The sequence below is a fragment of the Balaenoptera borealis genome (assembly GCF_965194805.1).
Source record: "Balaenoptera borealis genome assembly, chromosome: 6".
NCBI classification, from domain to species: Eukaryota; Metazoa; Chordata; class Mammalia; order Artiodactyla; family Balaenopteridae; genus Balaenoptera; species Balaenoptera borealis.
In genome coordinates this window covers 49,415,630-49,435,507 of record NC_138863.1, presented here as the reverse complement: position 1 = coordinate 49,435,507, position 19,878 = coordinate 49,415,630, and the positions used below count along the sequence as shown (strand labels likewise).

At 36.3% G+C, this 19,878-nt stretch overlaps 1 protein-coding gene and 1 long non-coding RNA gene across 2 annotated transcripts in view; one reads left to right on the top strand and one right to left on the bottom strand.

Annotated features, from left to right (window-relative positions):
- LOC309631333 overlaps positions 1 to 19,878 on the bottom strand; it is a 467,574-nt gene that overhangs the window by 381,021 nt on the left and 66,675 nt on the right. The gene's annotated exons all lie outside the window — the stretch shown is intronic.
- The window catches only part of ZNF804A (zinc finger protein 804A), a 306,971-nt gene continuing 287,128 nt past the window's right edge, over positions 36 to 19,878 (top strand). Inside the window, exon 1 of the mRNA XM_082397509.1 lies at positions 36 to 641. Coding sequence (XP_082253635.1) covers positions 531 to 641 — 111 coding nt within the window. The 5' untranslated portion in view covers positions 36 to 530. The remainder of the gene's footprint in view (positions 642 to 19,878) is intronic.

Sequence of the window (19,878 nt, the reverse complement as noted above, 5' to 3'; positions counted from 1 at the left end):
CTCTCAGTATCAGCCCAGTGGCTCCCTGCCATTGGCTCAGTGCAATGGACCGGCAACGCCGCTCAATATAATAACACTCATGCCTGCCAGCAGCAGCAACTCCGAGTGCTGGCACCGAGAGCGGGGGATGCTGCTGCCGCCGCCGCCGCCACCGCCGCTGCCGCTCGGGCGGCTCCCGCTGCCCGGCTCCGCTCGGCCGCGCCGCCGGCATTGACTGGCGCTCCGCTCCCGGCTGCCTGGCCGGCCCCTCCCAGCCCGGGATCCTCCCGCGGGGCGAATCGCCCTAAGGCGAATTAGGAGAGAAACAGAGCCTGAGACGGATAGCGCGGCGAGCATGCGGAGGCGGAGGAACCTCGGCGCGCACGGCAGAGGCGCGTAGTGAGCCTGTCTCCGGCGGACGTGCGAGAGAGGCGGTGGTTCGCCCTCGCGGCCGGTTCCTAGCCCACCCTCCCCGGGCCCCGGCGCGCTGCGGCTGCGGGCGCGGGGTGCCTGGAAGCGGCGGCTGCGGTGGAGGAGGCGGCGGCTGCTCCATGGAGTGTTACTACATTGTCATCAGCTCCACGCATCTCAGCAACGGACACTTTCGCAACATAAAGGGAGTTTTCCGGGGCCCTCTCAGCAAGAACGGGAACAAAACTCTGGTAATCGCTTCTGTTTTCCTCTCTCTCTCTCTGTCTCTCTCTCTGTCTCCTGTTTAAGGGGACATTTGGAGGATTGAGGTTACTGTGAGGGTTTGGGGGTGTCACAATTCAATTTGGTTTATAATATATTCATTTATTTGTCTTGTGGGCGTGGGGTGAGAATTTGGTGTAGAAAAAGGCAGGAATCTCAGGGAAGCTGAGATCCATGGCTTTGGTTGACACTTTCCCAACGCTCGGGACCCTCCACCTCACTCCGTCCTGGTGAAGATTACCACGGTTTCTCTTTATTTGAAACAAATTATGTCAACAGGAACTCTTCTTAAGAAAGAAAAGAAAATAACCCTAACCCCAAGTGACCCTATAGCCTCTGTCGCTTTAGGAAGCTGAAGGTAATGAGGATGTGTGGGTGTCTCTCGTGGAGGCGGGGGGCCATGTGACTGGTGGTGCGGGGCAAGTGGCGGGACTGAGTGATGGTCTCAGAAGGAGTTTGTGTTCCGGCTGTCTCCGGAAGGGCTGGCAGCAAACTTCTCTAGTGAGAAGTTGTCAGTACAAAGCTTAACTGAGTGACTCCAGAACCCCATGCCGTCAGCTTTAAGCTATTCACTCAAAAGAGGTTGGAGATAAGTGTGACGGGTGGGCACTCTGACACAATCAGAGCCACAAGGAAAAACGTGCTAGACAAACAGAGCCCGTGCAGTCCTGGGAGGTTCTCACTGGACCACCGAGCTTCTCTTTCAGCATTCTAGTAGGAAAAGGACTCCTGATTGGTGAGAGATGTGCTGAGCATTGAGATAGTACAGGGTGATGGCCCTTACTTTTTCTTTCATACCCCCTCTTAGCTACAAAACCTCCCTGCAGAACTGACTCCCAAGTCTTGGTATCTCCTGAGCACTATACACCCAATAACGAAAAAGGGAGGTAGAGAGAAGGCTCATTAGGCTAAGTACTGCAAACAGAGTAGAGCCGAGTAAGGTGGTAATATGCAGATGTATGCATCACTAAAGTCTGGGTCTATTAGCAAGCAGCACCCCGTCCCCCCTTTTTAACAAAGTGATTACCGAGCTCTGAATAGGTAGAGTAGAAGTTTAAGGACAGACTCAATTAGTCCAAAAGTAAATACAATATTCTTAATCTATTTTCTTTCTATATCTTAAAATATGATTCTACATAAATTTTTTTCTAAATGTGCTGTGCATCTGTCTTCCAAGAATGAAAAGTTCTCTTCTGAAGTTTTAAGTGAATTCTGACATTGATGTGATTCATTTGATTATTTTCTTTTTTCCCTTGAATCTCTTGGACATCCTCCTCTCAGCTCATTTAAGACTCAAAGAAGTAGGGTTAATTTATCGCTTTTATTATTGTCCTGGATAAGATTGTTTACTGTTGTTGTTGATCAAAGAAAATACTCTTCTGTGGTCTTCCTTAGTGGAGTACTATACAGAGCAATAGGCACAGGCTAAGGTAATTATGGAAAATGTTCTGGCTAGACTTAGAGAAGTCAACTATATGTGAAGGTAATTTGGGGGAGGGGAAACGCTTCATTTTGAAAAAAGCGTGCACTGGTTTGTTTTTTAAATCAAGTTTCACTTATGAGAAAAGGCAAACTTATTGACTGAACAAGATCTCATCTCCATAGTTATAATAATGGTGTAGGTAATAAAGCCACAGAATAAAGTTCATAGAAAAAAAATGTTTATTTGCCGAACCTCAACTTGTTAAAATTCTGGTAATCTTGATTCTTAAGTCAACCTTGGGCTTCCATAAATCATTGAACTTGCTTAAGGATGTTTGTTGTCTGTTTGAAGTTGATTAGTTCTTTATCACTCATATTGACAAAAGGTAGGTTAAACTGTAGATCTGCCAGTTTAATCTTCAAATTAAAATAGGTGTTAAAGAGCAGCTACCTAAATGAGATGAATAAATCTAAATATATGCAAATGTCAGAAGCAACAAACTGGGATAAAAAGTCTTAGAAGTAGTTCCTATCATATTTTATTTATGGTAAAAGGACTTATAGGGACTTCATAGCTAATCCTTCAAGATTGTGTTTACAAACTGCCCAAGTTAGTGTTTCCTGTGCAAGAGATTTACACTGACTGAAATGATGTAGATTTTTCATATATGGTTCCACTATATTTGAGACTATTACTTTAAAAAGTAATATATGTCATGTGTGGGTTTTCTATGTCTTTTGATGATTTTGTTATTGAAGAGAATGAGATTTATGCCTGTCTATAACAGAAGAAATTCTAAATATATTCATAAATGAATTTTTTAATTAAATAATTTTCTATACTTATCTAAAAATGTATTTTTTACAGCAAGTAGGATGCTATGAAGATTTATTATAAGCTAAAACTTACTATAAGCTAAAAACAGAAAGCTGAACCTGAAACTTCTCAGAAATAGCAACCTTAATAAGAAACACAAATATTATCTTAAAAATATATATATTCCACAATTTGAATATTTTCAAGTAAGGATTTATGGTTGTCATGTTTTTAATCCCAGTTTTATAGAGTAGTAATTATGAGATCTTTTTTACTTTCTTGTCTATTTGATTTTGACATATTGTGAACTTTGCCTTTGAAGACATCATCACATTTTTGCATTTTGAAATGTGTATTAAGTTAAAAGAATTTTAGTGAGTGGTTTTTTTTTTTTTTCTTATTTCAGGAGAGCACAACTTAAAACATAAAATCCATTGAGGGATTTTTCCAAAGAAATTCCAATTAGTTTTCAACCACTGGATAACTAATGGATATTCTGAACATTTTTAAAATTCATATTTTTAAAACATTTTCTAGTCTTTAAAATTATTGAACTGATTTAAGATAGGCTGTAACTGTTAATACAGTGTTCTTTCAAGAATTAGAAGTTACCTATAGAATAAATTTACTTACAGAATAAAACTCATTGTTTACTGACCTTGGTTAATCGCTTTAGTCCTAAATCCAGAATGTAGTCCTGCTACTCATACTGAGGATATTATCAAAATGTACAGACCTTTCCATAGATCGTATTATGTCACTCACACAATAAAATTTTAAGGATACTTAAAGATTAAGCCTACTGTTAATCTTGATCCTATTCCTGGGCTTTTAAATATATTCCTTTTCACAATTTTAACTGAAAATACGCAAATCTCCATTTTGCAAGGTCTTACCATCAAAGAGAAAGTTCACTCTACTTGCGATGATTTCTGTTATAAATAGCATCATATGTGTGATATAGCTTTAATTCCATGGAATAAGAAATAAGCTAATATTTTATTAGTGCTCCAGAATATGTCTGAATAAGTTACGTGGTTTAATGACAATGAATAAAGTTTACAATCCGTGTATTCTTATTGTTTTTCCTTAGATTATCCCAAACCACCATTGTGTATGCATCTGTTTATTAGATAGAGACATTTTGTTATATTTATGTTTTGCAGTTGAGCCACAAAAGTTTTTTTGCCCTAATTATATATTTTTAAAGTTTTAATACAAAATATTAAAATGTTTTATATATACTTTAATGCAGAATTTAAATATATATTTAACCACTTTTAATATGGAATTTGGAGTTTGTGGAACTTTGGAAATCATTACTAATTTGTTTATTACTTCTGTTAGTTGGTCAGCATTTTTATATTTCACAAGAGTATTATGTGTTTAAAGACTATGAAATTCAAAAAGAAGGAGTGCTGATTTGAGGTCAGGCAGTGAGTCAGTATTATAATGCAGATTTCCTGACTCTAGCCATATTTCCTTTACAATTTATATACTAAATTAGGGAATCCATAGAAATTGGTATGATAATATAGATACTGATAAAGAGATGGTATTGGTGTCATCTATTGTTTGAAGACACTCTACTTTGCCACTTGCCTTTAGGTGTGGAGAAATAGTGCCAGACTCACAGAATAATTTGAATTCAAGTTTATTTTATTTCTTGTCCTCCAATATGCGAACATCAATAATTTTTGTCTTGCCTAAGCCCTGTTCCTGAAGGCTGTCCTCCATTTCCAAAATATTAAGTACCAGGTTTGGCAAGAAAAGATGTATTGATTTATTAATCAGTTGTCAACATATTTGTTATTTAGTTCGTTCAGATTTATTGAGATGCTTTAATTACAAAGCACTATTCTAGGCACCACAGGCTTTGTGCTAAGTATTGCGCACTAAATATTATGTTAAGATGTATTCATGGATGCTCCGTTCATTTTGAATATGTTGAAAAAATATTCACATATTTTGACAAGTTTGCAGGTTTCTTGTCACTCAAGATATTTTCATATGTATTCATTTTGAAAGTATGAAAAAATTCTGGGTTTTTTCCCTTGTGTATCCAGGAACTCACTAAAATTAGGTAGGACTTTGAAATATACTATATGGACTTTTGTTCTAATTATCATTATCTAATATAACAGTATTTTTCATGTCATTCCCTTACACATTTCTTTATCTCCTACAGTATATAATTTAAAAGGTTTCTCCACTCACTAAAACCCATTTATGTGGAACATTTAGGGTTGTGCATAAGACTAAAGAAACAAGTTGTTGAATTAGTGCTGCTGAAATGTTATCATTGTTAGATTAATATCCTCAAGAAAGGTCAGGGGTGAGGGTGGGTTAGGGTGAATAATATATGGCTAAATTTCCCCACTTTATAAATTTGGTCATGTAATCAGTTATATACTTTTCCAAGTTTCTTTTACATTATTATACATTCAGTTTTAAAGACCATCTTGTGTCTCACTTTCCTAAACCTAAGGTGACATATATTATTTGCTATTCTTGTTTTTTATTCTAGCAAAACTTTACAACATGTGTGTTTTCAGAACACATTATTGGAGTAAGGAAAATAAGATTGAAATACTGATATTATGACCTACTCAAAAATGTAAGCAGTATTTTAAGGCAAATGTTGTCAAGTAACATCCGTGATTCTAACATATCTTTTTTAGTTTATCAAATATTATATAAGTTATTTTTGATAGTTGAAAGTCAAATAGTGACATACTATCTTGTCTTTCCTTTTCAATTATGCACCAGTATTTTCTAGTTTATTGATGACTGCTATTACGTTTTTGCTGAAAATACAGATCAACAAGAGCGTTGGAGACCACTAATCCAAAGGTTTCATATAGTTGTATTTGTATTCAGGACCAAATTCAGGCTGCAGAAGTAGTTTGTTTAGTGTGCACTGTGTTTTACAGTATTTGGGCTTAAATGCCATTCAAAGGGGAATACACTTCACAGTTTGCTGCTGTCTATACTATTTTTTACTGTTATATAAGTTTTCACTTATGTATAATACCTTCCTGACCAATGAAGGCACTTGAATTTTCCACTTCTTGTTTAGTCCGAGAACCAAATTTTATGTACGGGGAGACAGAAACATTTTCGTCATTCTACCCTTCATGGTACCAACTTTTAGATAGACAGTAGTCTTCCAAAAAGTTTTCTGCATGTTTGTATGTTTCTATACTGTTTATTATGTATTGGTTGAACTGCTTAACAGTATTTTCCAGATCATATATCTAGGATATTATGACCTATCATAATAATTATAATATAGAAACGTGGATTTGAGGATGATGCATTTTTGCATTTTAAAATTGCAGACTTTCACTCAGACCACAGGTATTTTTAGTAATTTCTTGTTGTTTTTGGTCTTTTTGAATGTAATTTTAGTCTTTATACTTTTGGTAAACATGTTTAGTTCATGTAACATACTTAGAAAATAGTTTTTTGAAAGTATTATACATAGGGGAAATCATACTTTTTAATAAATGTAATCATAATACAGTGTTGAAATAATTTTCTCAGCGATCCTGTTTAACTGAGATATTACTATTGTAGGCAATTGTTGTAATTAGGAGTTTGAGTAATCCTTCCAGAGAGAAAAAAATAGCAGTTTTAATCTGTGGTATACTGCAGCCAAAATTCATATAGAAATTTTTATATTTATTTTTCACTTTTTTATATTGCAAACTACAATAGTAATAATTTTATTAATTCTATTCTCTAAAAATCTTAGCCTGAAACCATTTGATCTGTTTTATCTCATCAAATTATCCTTTGCCTCTGAGAAAATTATTAACATATATACAATATTATGATGTTGTTTTCAACTAGCAGGTTTTCATTAATTTTATAAATGTATTACAGTACACTTCCTAGCACAGTATAAGATAAAGTGGGGTAGTAACTAATTAAAACTCAATCCTAGTTGTCAAAATAACAAAGTCCATTACCTGATGTAGTACTGTGGACTCTTTCATAATGGTTTGGCACCATTAGAAGAAAGTTATGTACATTTCTAAATGTAAGTACATTTAATGTTTTAAATATTTATGATGACAGTGCCATATTCAAATTATAAGAAAACGCTTTTTACTTACATAGCTTTAGAAAAATGAGCTATGCTGAGTGTGATGACTGGTTTTATGTGTCAACCAGAATAGTAGCCAGTTATTTAAATGAACACTAATCTAGGTGCTCTGAAGGTATTTTGTAGATATAGTTAATGTCTGTAATCAGTTGACATCAAGTAAAGGAGATTACCGTCTATAAAGTGGATGGATCTCATGTTATCAGTTGAAAGACTGTAAGAGCAAAAACTGAGATTCCTTGGTGAAGAAGAAATTCTGCCTCATGACTGCAGCATCAAACCCTGCCCTGAGTTTCTAGCCTACTGACCTGTCCTACAGAAGCCCCACAAACCCACAATCAGAGTCAATCCCCAGTTCCTTAAAGCTCTCTTTTCCTCCCTCTCTCCCCTTCCTCTCCATGTATTCCACCCCCCCCACACACCTCCCCAATTCTCTCTCCATCTCTCCTGTTGGTTCTGTTGATCTAGACCCCAAACAGTACACTGAGGATCAGTTATTACATCTCTTTTACGATAAGACAACTCAGTATTTGAAATATAAATCATATCTAATTCCAATTGGATTTAATTGGAAATAGGTGAAATTGACGTTGTTAAACTATTTAGGGTTAAAATTGATAGACCTTAATGTGGAATGTTTTTGTTGTTTTATAAAGGAATGTATAATAACTTTATTTTAAATATTTGCCTGGATTACTATGTATCTCTCAATCAATCTCCCTGGTTCCTCCCCAAAAAACTTTTATAAAACTGTAAAATATAGTTATTCTTATCTGTTCAGCGCCAATAGCTAATCATACATACATTTATTGTACTTGAAGAAAATCAGGCTATCTTTAAATGAGAGAAAATATTTTTAAACTTAATATCAAAAGTGTACAATTTGGTAACCCAAATTTAAGAAAGTTGGCTTTAATGGGTGGCTATGTAAAATGAAGGACTTAAATTTTACAAAACAAAAATGTTTTCATGAAAAATACACAGAATGGTGTCAGTAACCACCAGCCAGAAACCACCAGGAACAGAGCTCTAGTTGAACCAAGTTGGACCTATCGGTACTTGTTGGAACAAGATAAACTGCACACCATGGGGAACCTTGATGCATCTCATGAAGAGGAAATAAGGGAGAGTTTTATAGGTTTTGGGATTGTGTAAGGTGATTTTGTGGAGTTTATTGAAACATTGTTTTATTCTGGATTATCCTGTGAGAAAGAAGGGCCATTCTACAATTGGTTATTTTAGTGCTTTTTCTCTAGGAGGCAAGAGGAACGGAGTGGGGGCAAAGCTGTAGTTGGTAGAGAAGCAGCTTTTGCTCATGTTGGCTGGCAGATGGGGATGTTTCATAACAAAAACAGTAGGCTTGTTTTTGTCTGTCCCCAAACATGATTGTGAAGTGGTCTTGTTTTTTCCTGCTTCCTTCATGCTCATCAATGACCTTGTCTGATGTTAGGGGACTGTGAAACTGTTTATCTTTGATAACAGAGCCATACCTTACTTTTTTTTTCTATTTATTTATTTATTTTATTTTTGGCTACATTGGGTCTGCATTGCTGCACACGGGCTTTCTCTAGTTGCGGTGAGCAGGGACTACTCTCCGTCGCAGTGTGTGGGCTTCTCATTGCGGTGGCTTCTCTTGTCGCAGAGCACGGACTCTAGGCTCGCAGGCTTCAGTAGTTGTGGCTCACGGGCTCTAGAGTGCAGGCTCAGTAGTTGTGGCACACGGGCTCAGTAGTTGTGTCTCATGGGCTCTAGAGTGCAGGCTTAGTAGTTGTGGCACACGGACTCAGTAGTTGTGGCTCGTGGGCTCTAGGCGTGCGGACTTCAGTAGTTGTGGCGCAGAGGCTTCGTTGCTCCATGACATGTGAGATCTTCCTGGACCAGGGCTCAAACCCGTGTCCCCTGCATTGGCAGGCGGATTCTTACCCACTGCGCCACCAGGGAAGCCCCATACCTTACTTTTTGATCTAGACAAGTTCATAGCTGACAGTTCCCAGGGGCTGCTTTTTTCTTTCTCAGATATGACACGGATGGTTGCAAAGAAAAGGGAGGCAAGCCCATCAGAGAATTTCAAGGAAATGAGACCCAAAGCCGGGGAGTATTAGGGATGAGGGAGGGAAGGAGAATGGTTGAAGATTACCAAGGTGGAGCGTGGAGGACATGTGCCCTGCACTGGCACATTCTTATGAGGACTCTGGGGAGATAAAACAGTCCCCCATCTCTTGAGAGAGATACAGGGGAAAGGCTTTTCAAGAGAGACAAACTTCAGTTGGCGCAAAATGCTGAAGTAAAACTTCAACGAAAAGTCTAAAGCTATAGAGATTTCGTTGATAAGGGACACTTCTGAATTCAAGACACAGTCCAAGTGTTTTAGGACATGTAGGAATATAGAGAATTTTGTATAAAAGAGGTTGTAACATAATCTCATGGAGATTGAAGTCCAGAAAATGAAGAAAAATTTGGGAATTCTGGACTTCCTGTGGCAACTGACATTACTGGGGATACAGGGTAGGATAAAACTGGTTCCGATAATCCCAGTGCAGGCAGTGGTAGCAGTGGAGTGGTGAACCACGACAGAGAGGAGGAGTCTCTAGAGTGCAGGCTCAGTAGTTGTGTCTCATGGGCTCTAGAGTGCAGGCTCACTCTATTGGGGAGCGCTCAGAGTTCTCGGGGTCATCTTAGATGCCTCCTATGGGACTGAATTATGCACAGCCCTATTGTGAGCCTGAGAGCTTTCTCCTGACCCTTGCTGAATTATCATGCCAGAGGGGTATAGTTAGTTCTAGTGCACAGATTTCCTCCCATATTCAGCCCCTGGGGGCGGGGGGCAGGTGGGGAAGGTCAGTGTATTAACAGTGATACACAGGTTAACCCATCCAAATTGCCTTGTTTGTGTCCTTCAGATAGGAAACACCTAAAGAATTTGATGTGGAGCAAGCAAATTTTGTTTGGAGAGAATTTAGGAAATTGCCAAACACTTTGGATTATGGAAAGTAGGGACGTTTTGGACAATAAGTAACTGAGGAGGAAGTGAGACCAGTTACAAAGAAGGAAGGGATTTAATGATGAGCGGTTTGAACTAAATGATTTTACTTACAAGTGGTCAAGGACAGAAAGATGGGATAAAATATGGATTCTCTCCTTGTTTAATGAAAGGTCTCAAGTGACATGGTCTAGTGGCCTCCAAGGAAGTGTCAGCGGAAATACAGTAATCTTTGTGGTACTTCCTTCAAAACCTGATATTTAGCAAATCACCTCTCTTTGCTGAAATGAGACAAAGTTCCTTCATAGTAGGGAAGAGAATGACTACTTTCACTCCAAGATTGTGTTCTTGCATCCAGTTTAGCATGCCTTTGTCAAAATATTTACTGTCATACTTACACAGTGGTTGAAAGCACACTTTATAACCAGATGGACCTGAGCCCAAATCCTAAATAGACCTCTATATCAATAGTGAGTAAAACTTTTCGTAACCAGGATCCCAAATATCAACTCTGTACCTATATAGTATTTTATATCAAATTTTTAGCGTAACAGAAATATGCAACTAGATATTTTTTGACATTAAGTGGCTCGATAATGTCAAGACTAAAGACTCTGATTTTATTTGTATTTTTCCTACAGTTGTAAGGTGGTTAGTGCTCCAGCCATCACATCTACATTCTAAGCTAGAAAAAATGCGTAAAGAGGAAGGACAAAAAGTTGAATGTTCTTTTTTTTTTTAAGAAGTCCCACTCAACAGTGTTGCTTATATCTCTTCTGCTGGAGTTGTGTCATAGGACCACTCCTAAGTGCAGGGAAGAATGGGAACATGATTAATTAAGCCAGGCACATTGCTAAGCTCAATAAAATCAGTGTTATGTTAGTAAGAGAAAGAGGTAACTGATCAGACAAGAGAAGTCTACCACAGCTGGTCACTAGCTTTATGACCTTGGTCAAGTTCACCTTTCTATCAGTTATATTATCCTTAAATAGAGGTGATAAATAATACCTACCTAGAAAACAGTTTTGCACATCAAATGAGATGTGCAAGTAAAGTAATTTGCACAAGGTTTGAACCTAATAAACTCCCAATAAATGAGGGTAGCTATTGGCAATATTTCATACTGGAACATTCATATCTAGAATCTCATCTATTCAATTCAATATGTATAAATTTATATAATTTGGGCACTTTTAGTATTGAATAATATCAATGTTTCCTTTTTTTTTTCCTGTTTACCCATGGCACTCCTTACATATTTATCTCCACCCAAGATTCATAAAATCTCCTCCCTTAGAGGAGGGATTGGGCCCTAGATATTACAGTAGATAAAGAAATGAAAATCTTATGGAAACCATAAGATATAAGACATTCTTTTGTCTCATAAAGTTCGTGGAGCTATACTCTGTACTCCTAGGAAGCTGGTTCTTTAGGAGAGCTTAAAATTTCTTTTAATTCTCTTCAAGAATGATTTCAGTAGCTGTGATTCCCTTGCAATGTCTTGGATCACTGCAGTTCTGGTATTACAAAATTAATATTTACACTAGGGGGCGGCATAACATTTCCTCTAGCTCTCGTATACACAGGTATAGTAAATAATCATGCATTAATAAATTTGTCAACCATAGGGTTACCACAGTTTTACTAACTAAAAGTCACTTTAAAATTTTACTGACCAAGAAGTCAATATGGAAATGCAAAATAGATGTGATGTATTTGCTATATACTTTATTTGTGTACTTCCCCAAGTAATTATTCTTGGCCATTCTCTACCTCAGTCACATGTGATACGTATAGTAATACGGAGGTAGCATAGAGTTGGTGTGAAACCATGCCTTACTAGATTATCACTCTTGGCTGTAAAAGTGTCAGTTTTCACTCTTGAAGTGGATATTTTTGGTTTCTTCTGAGTACCTTCAACATACTAGATTTATGATTCTTGATGCCCAATTTATGTCATAGTTATTTTATAATTAATTGTCATAGTTAACTTATAATTAAATTTGATTGACATTTTCATGGACTACATTATTAAGCAAAATAAAAGTGGATGGTGATGACCATTTGTTAAAACAAGAATAGCTATAACACAAAATAAAAAATATGTGAAATTGTGAAATCTAAACCTTATTTTCATAATTGCCACATGTGATACTGCAGAATAGTTAAAAAATATCTGAGACTCAAATTTCCCAGTTTTATTAAAATTTTATGGAATTTCCTCCACAGAAATTGGGATTAGATTTCTTAGGGAAAACGCACACATTGCATAAAATAACACAAACTGTTCTGCTTGTGTTACTAATCGCTGTGAAATTATTGATACAACATGAAAGATGCAATTTTTTTATGGATCAGACTTAGAGGAGTCGATATTATGATATATGCTACTACTCAAAAACTCACAAGACGTTTTTTAGGTAGAATAATATTAATAAAATTTCAGATGTTTTATGATACATATTGCTGTCCTGGAGAGCCACATTTAAGACAATCTGTTACCATATTATTCCACAGTAAAGGGTTAGTGAAGTAAATAGTAGTAATAGTAATAATAACAATAATAATGAATCAAAACAAATTGATCCTCTTTGTACAGTGCCTAGCATAGCTGTAAGCATAATTTGATGATGTAAGAAAAAACTAGAGACAGAAGATATTGTTTACTTATAATGTTAAATTACTGTAATTAAAATACTATATCAATAATTCAGTTCAGATATGCAATAGTCTGAGTAATTATTCACCTTCTAGGCATTAAACATGCCAACTATTTTGACTTATTAATAAAGTGCCAATATAATTATGTCAACTACAGAAACTATAGGTCATGTGAGAAATTCTTCTCTTTTCTCTCAGTACCCTACATAAAATAAGTGCAATATCTATTCTTGGACACAGGCAAAATAGACATGTACACACACAGCAAAATGATGCACAGGTATGCTCTCTCTCTGTCTCTCTCTCTCTCTGCCCCCCGCCTCCCCGCCTTCCTTCTCTTCCTCTTTCTCTCTAACTACTCTCTTGCTACACCCCCACTGTAGTCTAGAAAATCAGAGAGCATATTGTTTTTCCAGTTTCAGCCTGTCTGCATGTTTGTTTCTCAGGAAGTACATAGAATTCTACTAATAGTTCTGGCCATGTCCAGAGAGCAAAACAATTATTTATTTGAAAAGCAATTAAGAACTCCTCTTCCCTCTACCTCAGCCACTGAATATAATATCAGAGATCTGAAAATAATACTGGTAAGATTTTGAGAAATCTGAAGCAACTCAGTGGTCAAAGTTCCTCTGTGTGGCCATAATCCTAGGAATTAAAAATAAATAGAGGAGAGAGAGAGAGAGAGAGAGAGAGGGAGGGAGGAAGAAAGGAAAAAGGAAGGAAGGAAGAGAGGGAAAGAAAGGTCATTAGTTCTTCTTAAGCAGTAAAGAAGAATATAGGCTAATATATGAATGTATATCAATTTAAATAATTAGATGATGGTACATTCGGGTTTGCCTGGGATAATCCCAGTTTAGATTGTTGTCCTGGCATGGTACCGCCTTTAACTCTTAGAGTTATTCTGATTGGATGATAATCTATATGGGCATTCTGCTAAATACAGAAACCTCCAGAGTGACAGGAATCTGCCTGAATTGATTCCCTGTTGTCTATCCTGTCTTAAAACCTACATTCCTTTAGAATTTGTTGATTCTTATGAGAATGGTATCTACGGATGATGTGTTTAATGTGCTACTTTGCTATTTTTTCAACAACCCTAAGTCCTATTATACGCAGTGATAAAAGAAACATAGTTATTCTTTCTCCCCACCTTTTGGCAGTTTGAGTTTAGCCACATCATGGAAGAAGGGATATTCAGAGGCAGGAGGATGCAAAGGCACAGGGTCCATTGGAGATCCCTTGAGGCAGCTGCAGTACAGTGAAGAGGTGAAGGGAGCCACAGTGAGTTTCCACTGGCCACATACCAGCCAAGCCTTGTCAGTGAAAAGTTCCTGGGGCTGAAGAGCCAGCTGCATTGTTCCAAGTTGACTATTTTAGTGACAGAATTTTGCCCAAGCATTGCCAGTTTTGGTTCCTGGACAAGCCTCATTCAACAGGGTCACCTTTGAATCTGTCAGCTACCTAATACTCTTGCAATAAATGTATTTTATGCTTCATTTAATGAGTTAATTTTGGTTATTTTTAGCTGAGAAACCTGACAAGAATTAGGACAACTGTAGAACTGTAGTTTTTTTTTCCCAAGGATGTGAAACATTTTGCTGGGTTTTACATCTAGAGAATTTTGACAGTGTTTCACTCTCTCCTTTGCTTCCCATCATTCTCCTTCCTTTTTATGGAAGGGGTTCAGCCTCTGGAACTAGAGAGACCTAGGTTTAAATTCTGGCTTTGTAACCTGGGCCAGTTATTTAACCTCCCAGGTTCTGTTTCTATATCTATATCTACAGATAACAAAAATTGTAATTCATTTTGCTATACACCAAGTGTTATTTTAAACATATTACATAAATTATACATAATTTCTGCTGAAATGCTTTGAAATGGATACATGTGAACAGGATTGCTCTAAGGATAAAATAATATAAGGGAATTCTCTACTTCAGTGACTGGCACATAATTAAAGTTATTATTTTTACCATTACTGATACTTAAAGAAGACTTGTCCTTCCTCCTTTTCAAAGCCAGTACATGGACTTGTGCTTTTCAGACAGAACATGAGAGATGCCAAATGAATAATAGAGAGTATAGGTGCTTTAGGGATTCCAAAGAAAAACAGTCCAGGGAATTGATCATACAATTTAGCATCTATATATGGCCTATGAGTGGATTGCCTAGTTTATCCTATGCAGGAAAACTGAAGTTCTCTGGCATACAGATACCAAACTAGATGATCATAATTATCACCTGAAGATTTAGAAAATAACAAAATCCTGGACTTCACTTCATAGCTACTAAATCTTAATATCAATGGTTGGGTCCAGGAATCTAGCTTTCCTAAGAGCCACCAGATGACTCTCACTGTTCTAAGGTAAACTGCATCTGGCTTGGTATCAATGGTCTTGTTCCAGAAGGATGTTCGGATGTCACACATTCATACTTAGTATGAGAGATGAGGCCCTGTTCTCATCCTTTCTTAGGTTCTCTGCCAACACTCCTCCTCCTCCCACCCCTGCCCTCAAATAGATCCTCTGGAAAGCTAGCAAAAATGCATTTGTTTCATTGTAAAGGAAAATGAAATTAGAATAAAAGTTTAGTTAGAAAATAGTTAACAGATGTAATCTTAAAATTTAATAGAGTACAACATCTATAGATGGGATGAAAATGTAAGATTTTATTTCTTAAGCAGAAAAAATTCTAGTTCTAGGTTCAGCCTCATGAGACAATTTACTTAACTTGGCCGATTCCCTTTTCAGCCATGCTTTGAATATATTAATTCATGTAGAAAGTAGTGGTAATAATGCATTTCATAGTATTTAATAGTTTTCCATGTATGCTGTGTTTTTAATCATAGTGTTGAGTAGCAAAGCAAATGGTTGAGCTAGTAAACAGATAAACATCAGGTACAAAATAAAAGCTGTAAAGGTAAATAGCTTTATGAAATGCAGGGTGATACTATGTACTTTTATGAAAAGTATATCAAAGATTTAACATTGATAGCTTGGATTTATAAATAAAATCATATATCATAATTACATTCTTATTAAATCAGATGATATACCTCAATTACCTTTGAGATTCAAATTCAATTACATATTTTATTTATAAATTTTGCATAGGTATTCTTAAGTTATTGCTTACATGTATGGGATTTCATACATGTAATCCATGTTTATCATTGTTTAGAATTTTTATTTGTAATGTGATTATGATACCATCAGAATCAATTTCTACAATTGCAGTTGTGTGATTGAGTCAGTTATTTAATATAGTTTTGATAAATCATCTCAATATCTATGATTAATCTTATCTAAAACATGTTTTCAAATTGTATTTTCAAATCCTAAGAAGAAATCAACTCATTTAATGAAAGTTTTCAATTTCTGAGCGCTTATTCTCTCAGGTCCAGTGCTAAAACTTATATAAAATATTTCATCTAATTATTTCAGAAACTCTTTAATTTGGTATTATTACAATTGCCATTTACAAATAAGAAGACTTAGTTTTTAGAACTTATGGAGGCCATCTGTGTTGCTTTTTTTTTTTTTTAACATCTTTATTGGAGTATAATTGCTTTACAATGGTGTGTTAGTTTCTGCTTTATAACAAAGTGAATCAGTTATACATATACATATGTTCCCATATCTCTTCCCTCTTGCATCTCCCTCCCTCCCACCCTCCCTATCCCACCCCTCTAGGTGGTCACAAAGCACCGAGCTGATCTCCCTGTGCTATGCGGCTGCTTCCCACTAGCTATCTATTTTACCTTTGGTAGTGTATATATGTCTATGCCACTCTCTCACCCTGTCACATCTTACCCCTCCCCCTCCCCATAACCTCAAGTCCATTCTCTAGGAGGTCTGTGTCTTTATTCCCGTCTTGCCACTAGGTTCCTCATGACCTTTATTTTCCCTTAGAGTCCATATATATGTGTTAGCATACTATATTTGTTTTTCTCTTTCTGACTTACTTCACTCTGTATGACAGACTCTAACTCCATCCACCTCACTACAAATAACTCCATTTCGTTTCTTTTTATGGCTGAGTAATATTCCATTGCATATATGTGCCACATCTTCTTTATCCATTCATCTGATGATGGACACTTAGGTTGCTTCCATGTCCTGGCTATTGTAAATAGAGCTGCAATGAACATTTTGGTACATGACTCTTTTTGAATTATGGTTTTCTCAGGATATATGCCCAGTAGTGGGATTGCTGGGTCGTATGGTAGTTCTATTTTTAGTTTTTTAAGGAACCTCCATACTGTTCTCCCCAGTGGCTGTATCAGTTTACATTCCCACCAACAGTGCAAGAGTGTTCCCTTTTCTCCACACCCTCTCCAGCATTTATTGTTTCTAGATGTTTTGATGATGGCCATTCTGACCGGTGTGAGATGGTATCTCATTGTAGTTTTGATTTGCATTTCTCTAATGGTTAATGATGTTGAGCATTCTTTCATGTGTTTGCTGGCCATCTGTATATCTTCTTTGGAGAAATGTCTATTTAGGTCTTCTGCCCATTTTTGGATTGGGTTGTTTGTTTTTTTGTTATTGAGCTGCATGAGCTGCTTGTAAATTTTGGAGATTAATCCTTTGTCAGTTGCTTCATTTGCAAATATTTTCTCCCATTCTGAGGGTTGTCTTTTGGTTTGGTGTTGTTTTTAATTCATAGCTGTCTTGTGAACACTGTAGATCTAAATGGATATGAACACTGAGATTTAACATATGTATGTCCATGTCTATTCCATTTCATTTAGTTTAGCACAGAAATAATGAACACCTCATTCTCATATCCTAGAATAAATATATGACTATGCCCAGTTATAGAGATTCAGAATTAGGAAATCTATATATAAATCCTTAACTATTTCCCCCAAATATCATAGTTTTACTCTCAATAATGCTTTTTTCTTTCATCTCTCTAATTGTTTTAATTTGCATTATTGTCCATTTGTTTGCTTATCAGTTGTGTTCAATGAAGACAATTTCATGTTCCTTTTTCTTCTTATAGGTAACTGAACAGAAGCTAATTAATTAGATTAAATAATTTAAGTGTCAGATGGTATGTTTTTGTTTTTATATATATTATATAGCGTGCAAAGGCAGAAGAAAAGAGATTATTTAGTAAAATATATGGTTTTAGTAAAATTCAGGGCTTAAGATTTTTTTTATACTTTCAATTCACTTTGCAATTTCTACCCCCAGCTTTGTTCATTCCTAGTGTTTGCAATCTTCTATTTACGAACTATTAAGAGTAATAAAAGTTCTCAAACTAAAGCAGATAATAAATTATTTGCAAGTCGTTTATAGCTGAAAGAGCACCATCCTTTTCCAGCCTGTATTATTGGGTTTTTCATTTATAGGAATAAGATAAGAGAAGCTGTACATTTTCTAATCGCTGGGCTTTGCAGCACACGTTTGTAGAGGGTTGGCTTTCAGCTTTAGACAGTTCATAATGTGTAGGTTATCCTCCCATCTTTATCAGAAGATTATTTTCAGGGAGTGTACAAGAAAATGAAAGGATCTGAAGCCTTTTAATATATTTTTTGGTGAAATGCTGGTGCTTCTAAATTTATTTTCCCTTAATTGCTGGCATGCTGCAGAGGAGAGGAACAGGGGATGGGAGGGGCAATGAGAAAAGTACCCTGTGATGTGTGAACAGAAAGGAGCCTCTGAGCAGCCCTTTGGTATGATTTGTAAAGAACTTTCTACTTCATCCTCGCCTGTTTGGTCTAAGACTAACTAAACTGTGTGTGTGTGTGTTTTCAAATTAAATGTTGTTATGAGCTCTTCTGGGGTATCTGGGATCTGAAGAGAATAGGAACATTTTTAAAGATTAACAATGTCTTTATGCTGAGAAAACATTATAATAACTTTTTGATATAGAGAATAAAGGAAGTCAACCTAGTTCATTACAAAACAGAAGCTAGAAACAAAAACTGTATGGCTAGAAGTAAAACTGATAATAAGTAGTATCCTTAGAGTGGAGACTCACAAGATAATAGCATATCCCTACATCACATTTCTTTTAAGTTCATATTTTATATAAATATGTATTTGTTTTTGTTTTTTTTTTTAAACTTTGGGTTTATTTATTTATTTATTTATTTATTTATTTATTTATGGCTGTGTTGGGTCTTCGTTTCTGTGCGAGGGCTTTCTCTAGTTGCGGCAAGTGGGGGCCACTCTTCATCGCGGTGCACGGGCCTCTCACCATCGCGGCCTCTCTTGTTGCGGAGCGCAGGCTCAGTAATTGTGGCTCACGGGCCTAGTTGCTCCGCGGCATGTGGGAACATCCCAGACCAGGGCTAGAACCCATGTTCCCTGCATTGGCAGGCAGACTCTCAACCACTGCACCACCAGGGAAGCCCCTAAATATGTATTTGTAATATAAAAAGCATATGATTTTTAATCAGGCAGGTACCATTATTACCTCCATTTTACTTATGAAGAATTGAAGAGAATCTGTGATCTTGCCAGAGATTATGAAAGCTTATGAGTGGTTCAGCCTAATTTTGTCTTAAGTTGTGTTACAGTCACAACCACAATAAGTGGTAGCTATTTATATAAATTTTTATAACAGTAATGCTATAAGCACTTCCGTTTTACAAAGAATACTATAACTGAAAGGTCAGTTAAGTATACAATGCCAATTTTATATATTATTTGCAAAATACATATTCTACATTCTTCCTTTAAAACTGTTTATGATTAAATCTATACATAATAACAAAGATATCTCAAATTAGAAATCAAATATACATTTCCAAAAGTAAGTATACAAGTATTCCCAGGGGAGCATATATTGTAGCTTTTATATTACAAATTTTAATTTTATGTCACATAATTATATAGGTTTGTTAGAGAATCAGTAGTGAATACTTACTCTGCTAAATTAAAAATACAAACTATTAAAGACAGTTTGTATAGAAACATTTGAAGAACAGAATAATCACATTTAATCATAATTTGTTGAGCTATTGTCTATAAACCCTGATATCTATCTTGCATGCCAAATATTGCACACAATGAATTTAGAATTCATTAACTTTAATACAAATTCAGAGGCACAAACTGTGTGACAGAGATCTCTACAAATATAAAGGAAAATACATTGCTTTATTTTCTGCTAAAAAATTGCTAGTTTTGCAAATTGATTCACAAAAAAGGAGAAAGGGACAAGCTATGATTTTCACTGGAAGGAAGACTATCTGTGAAA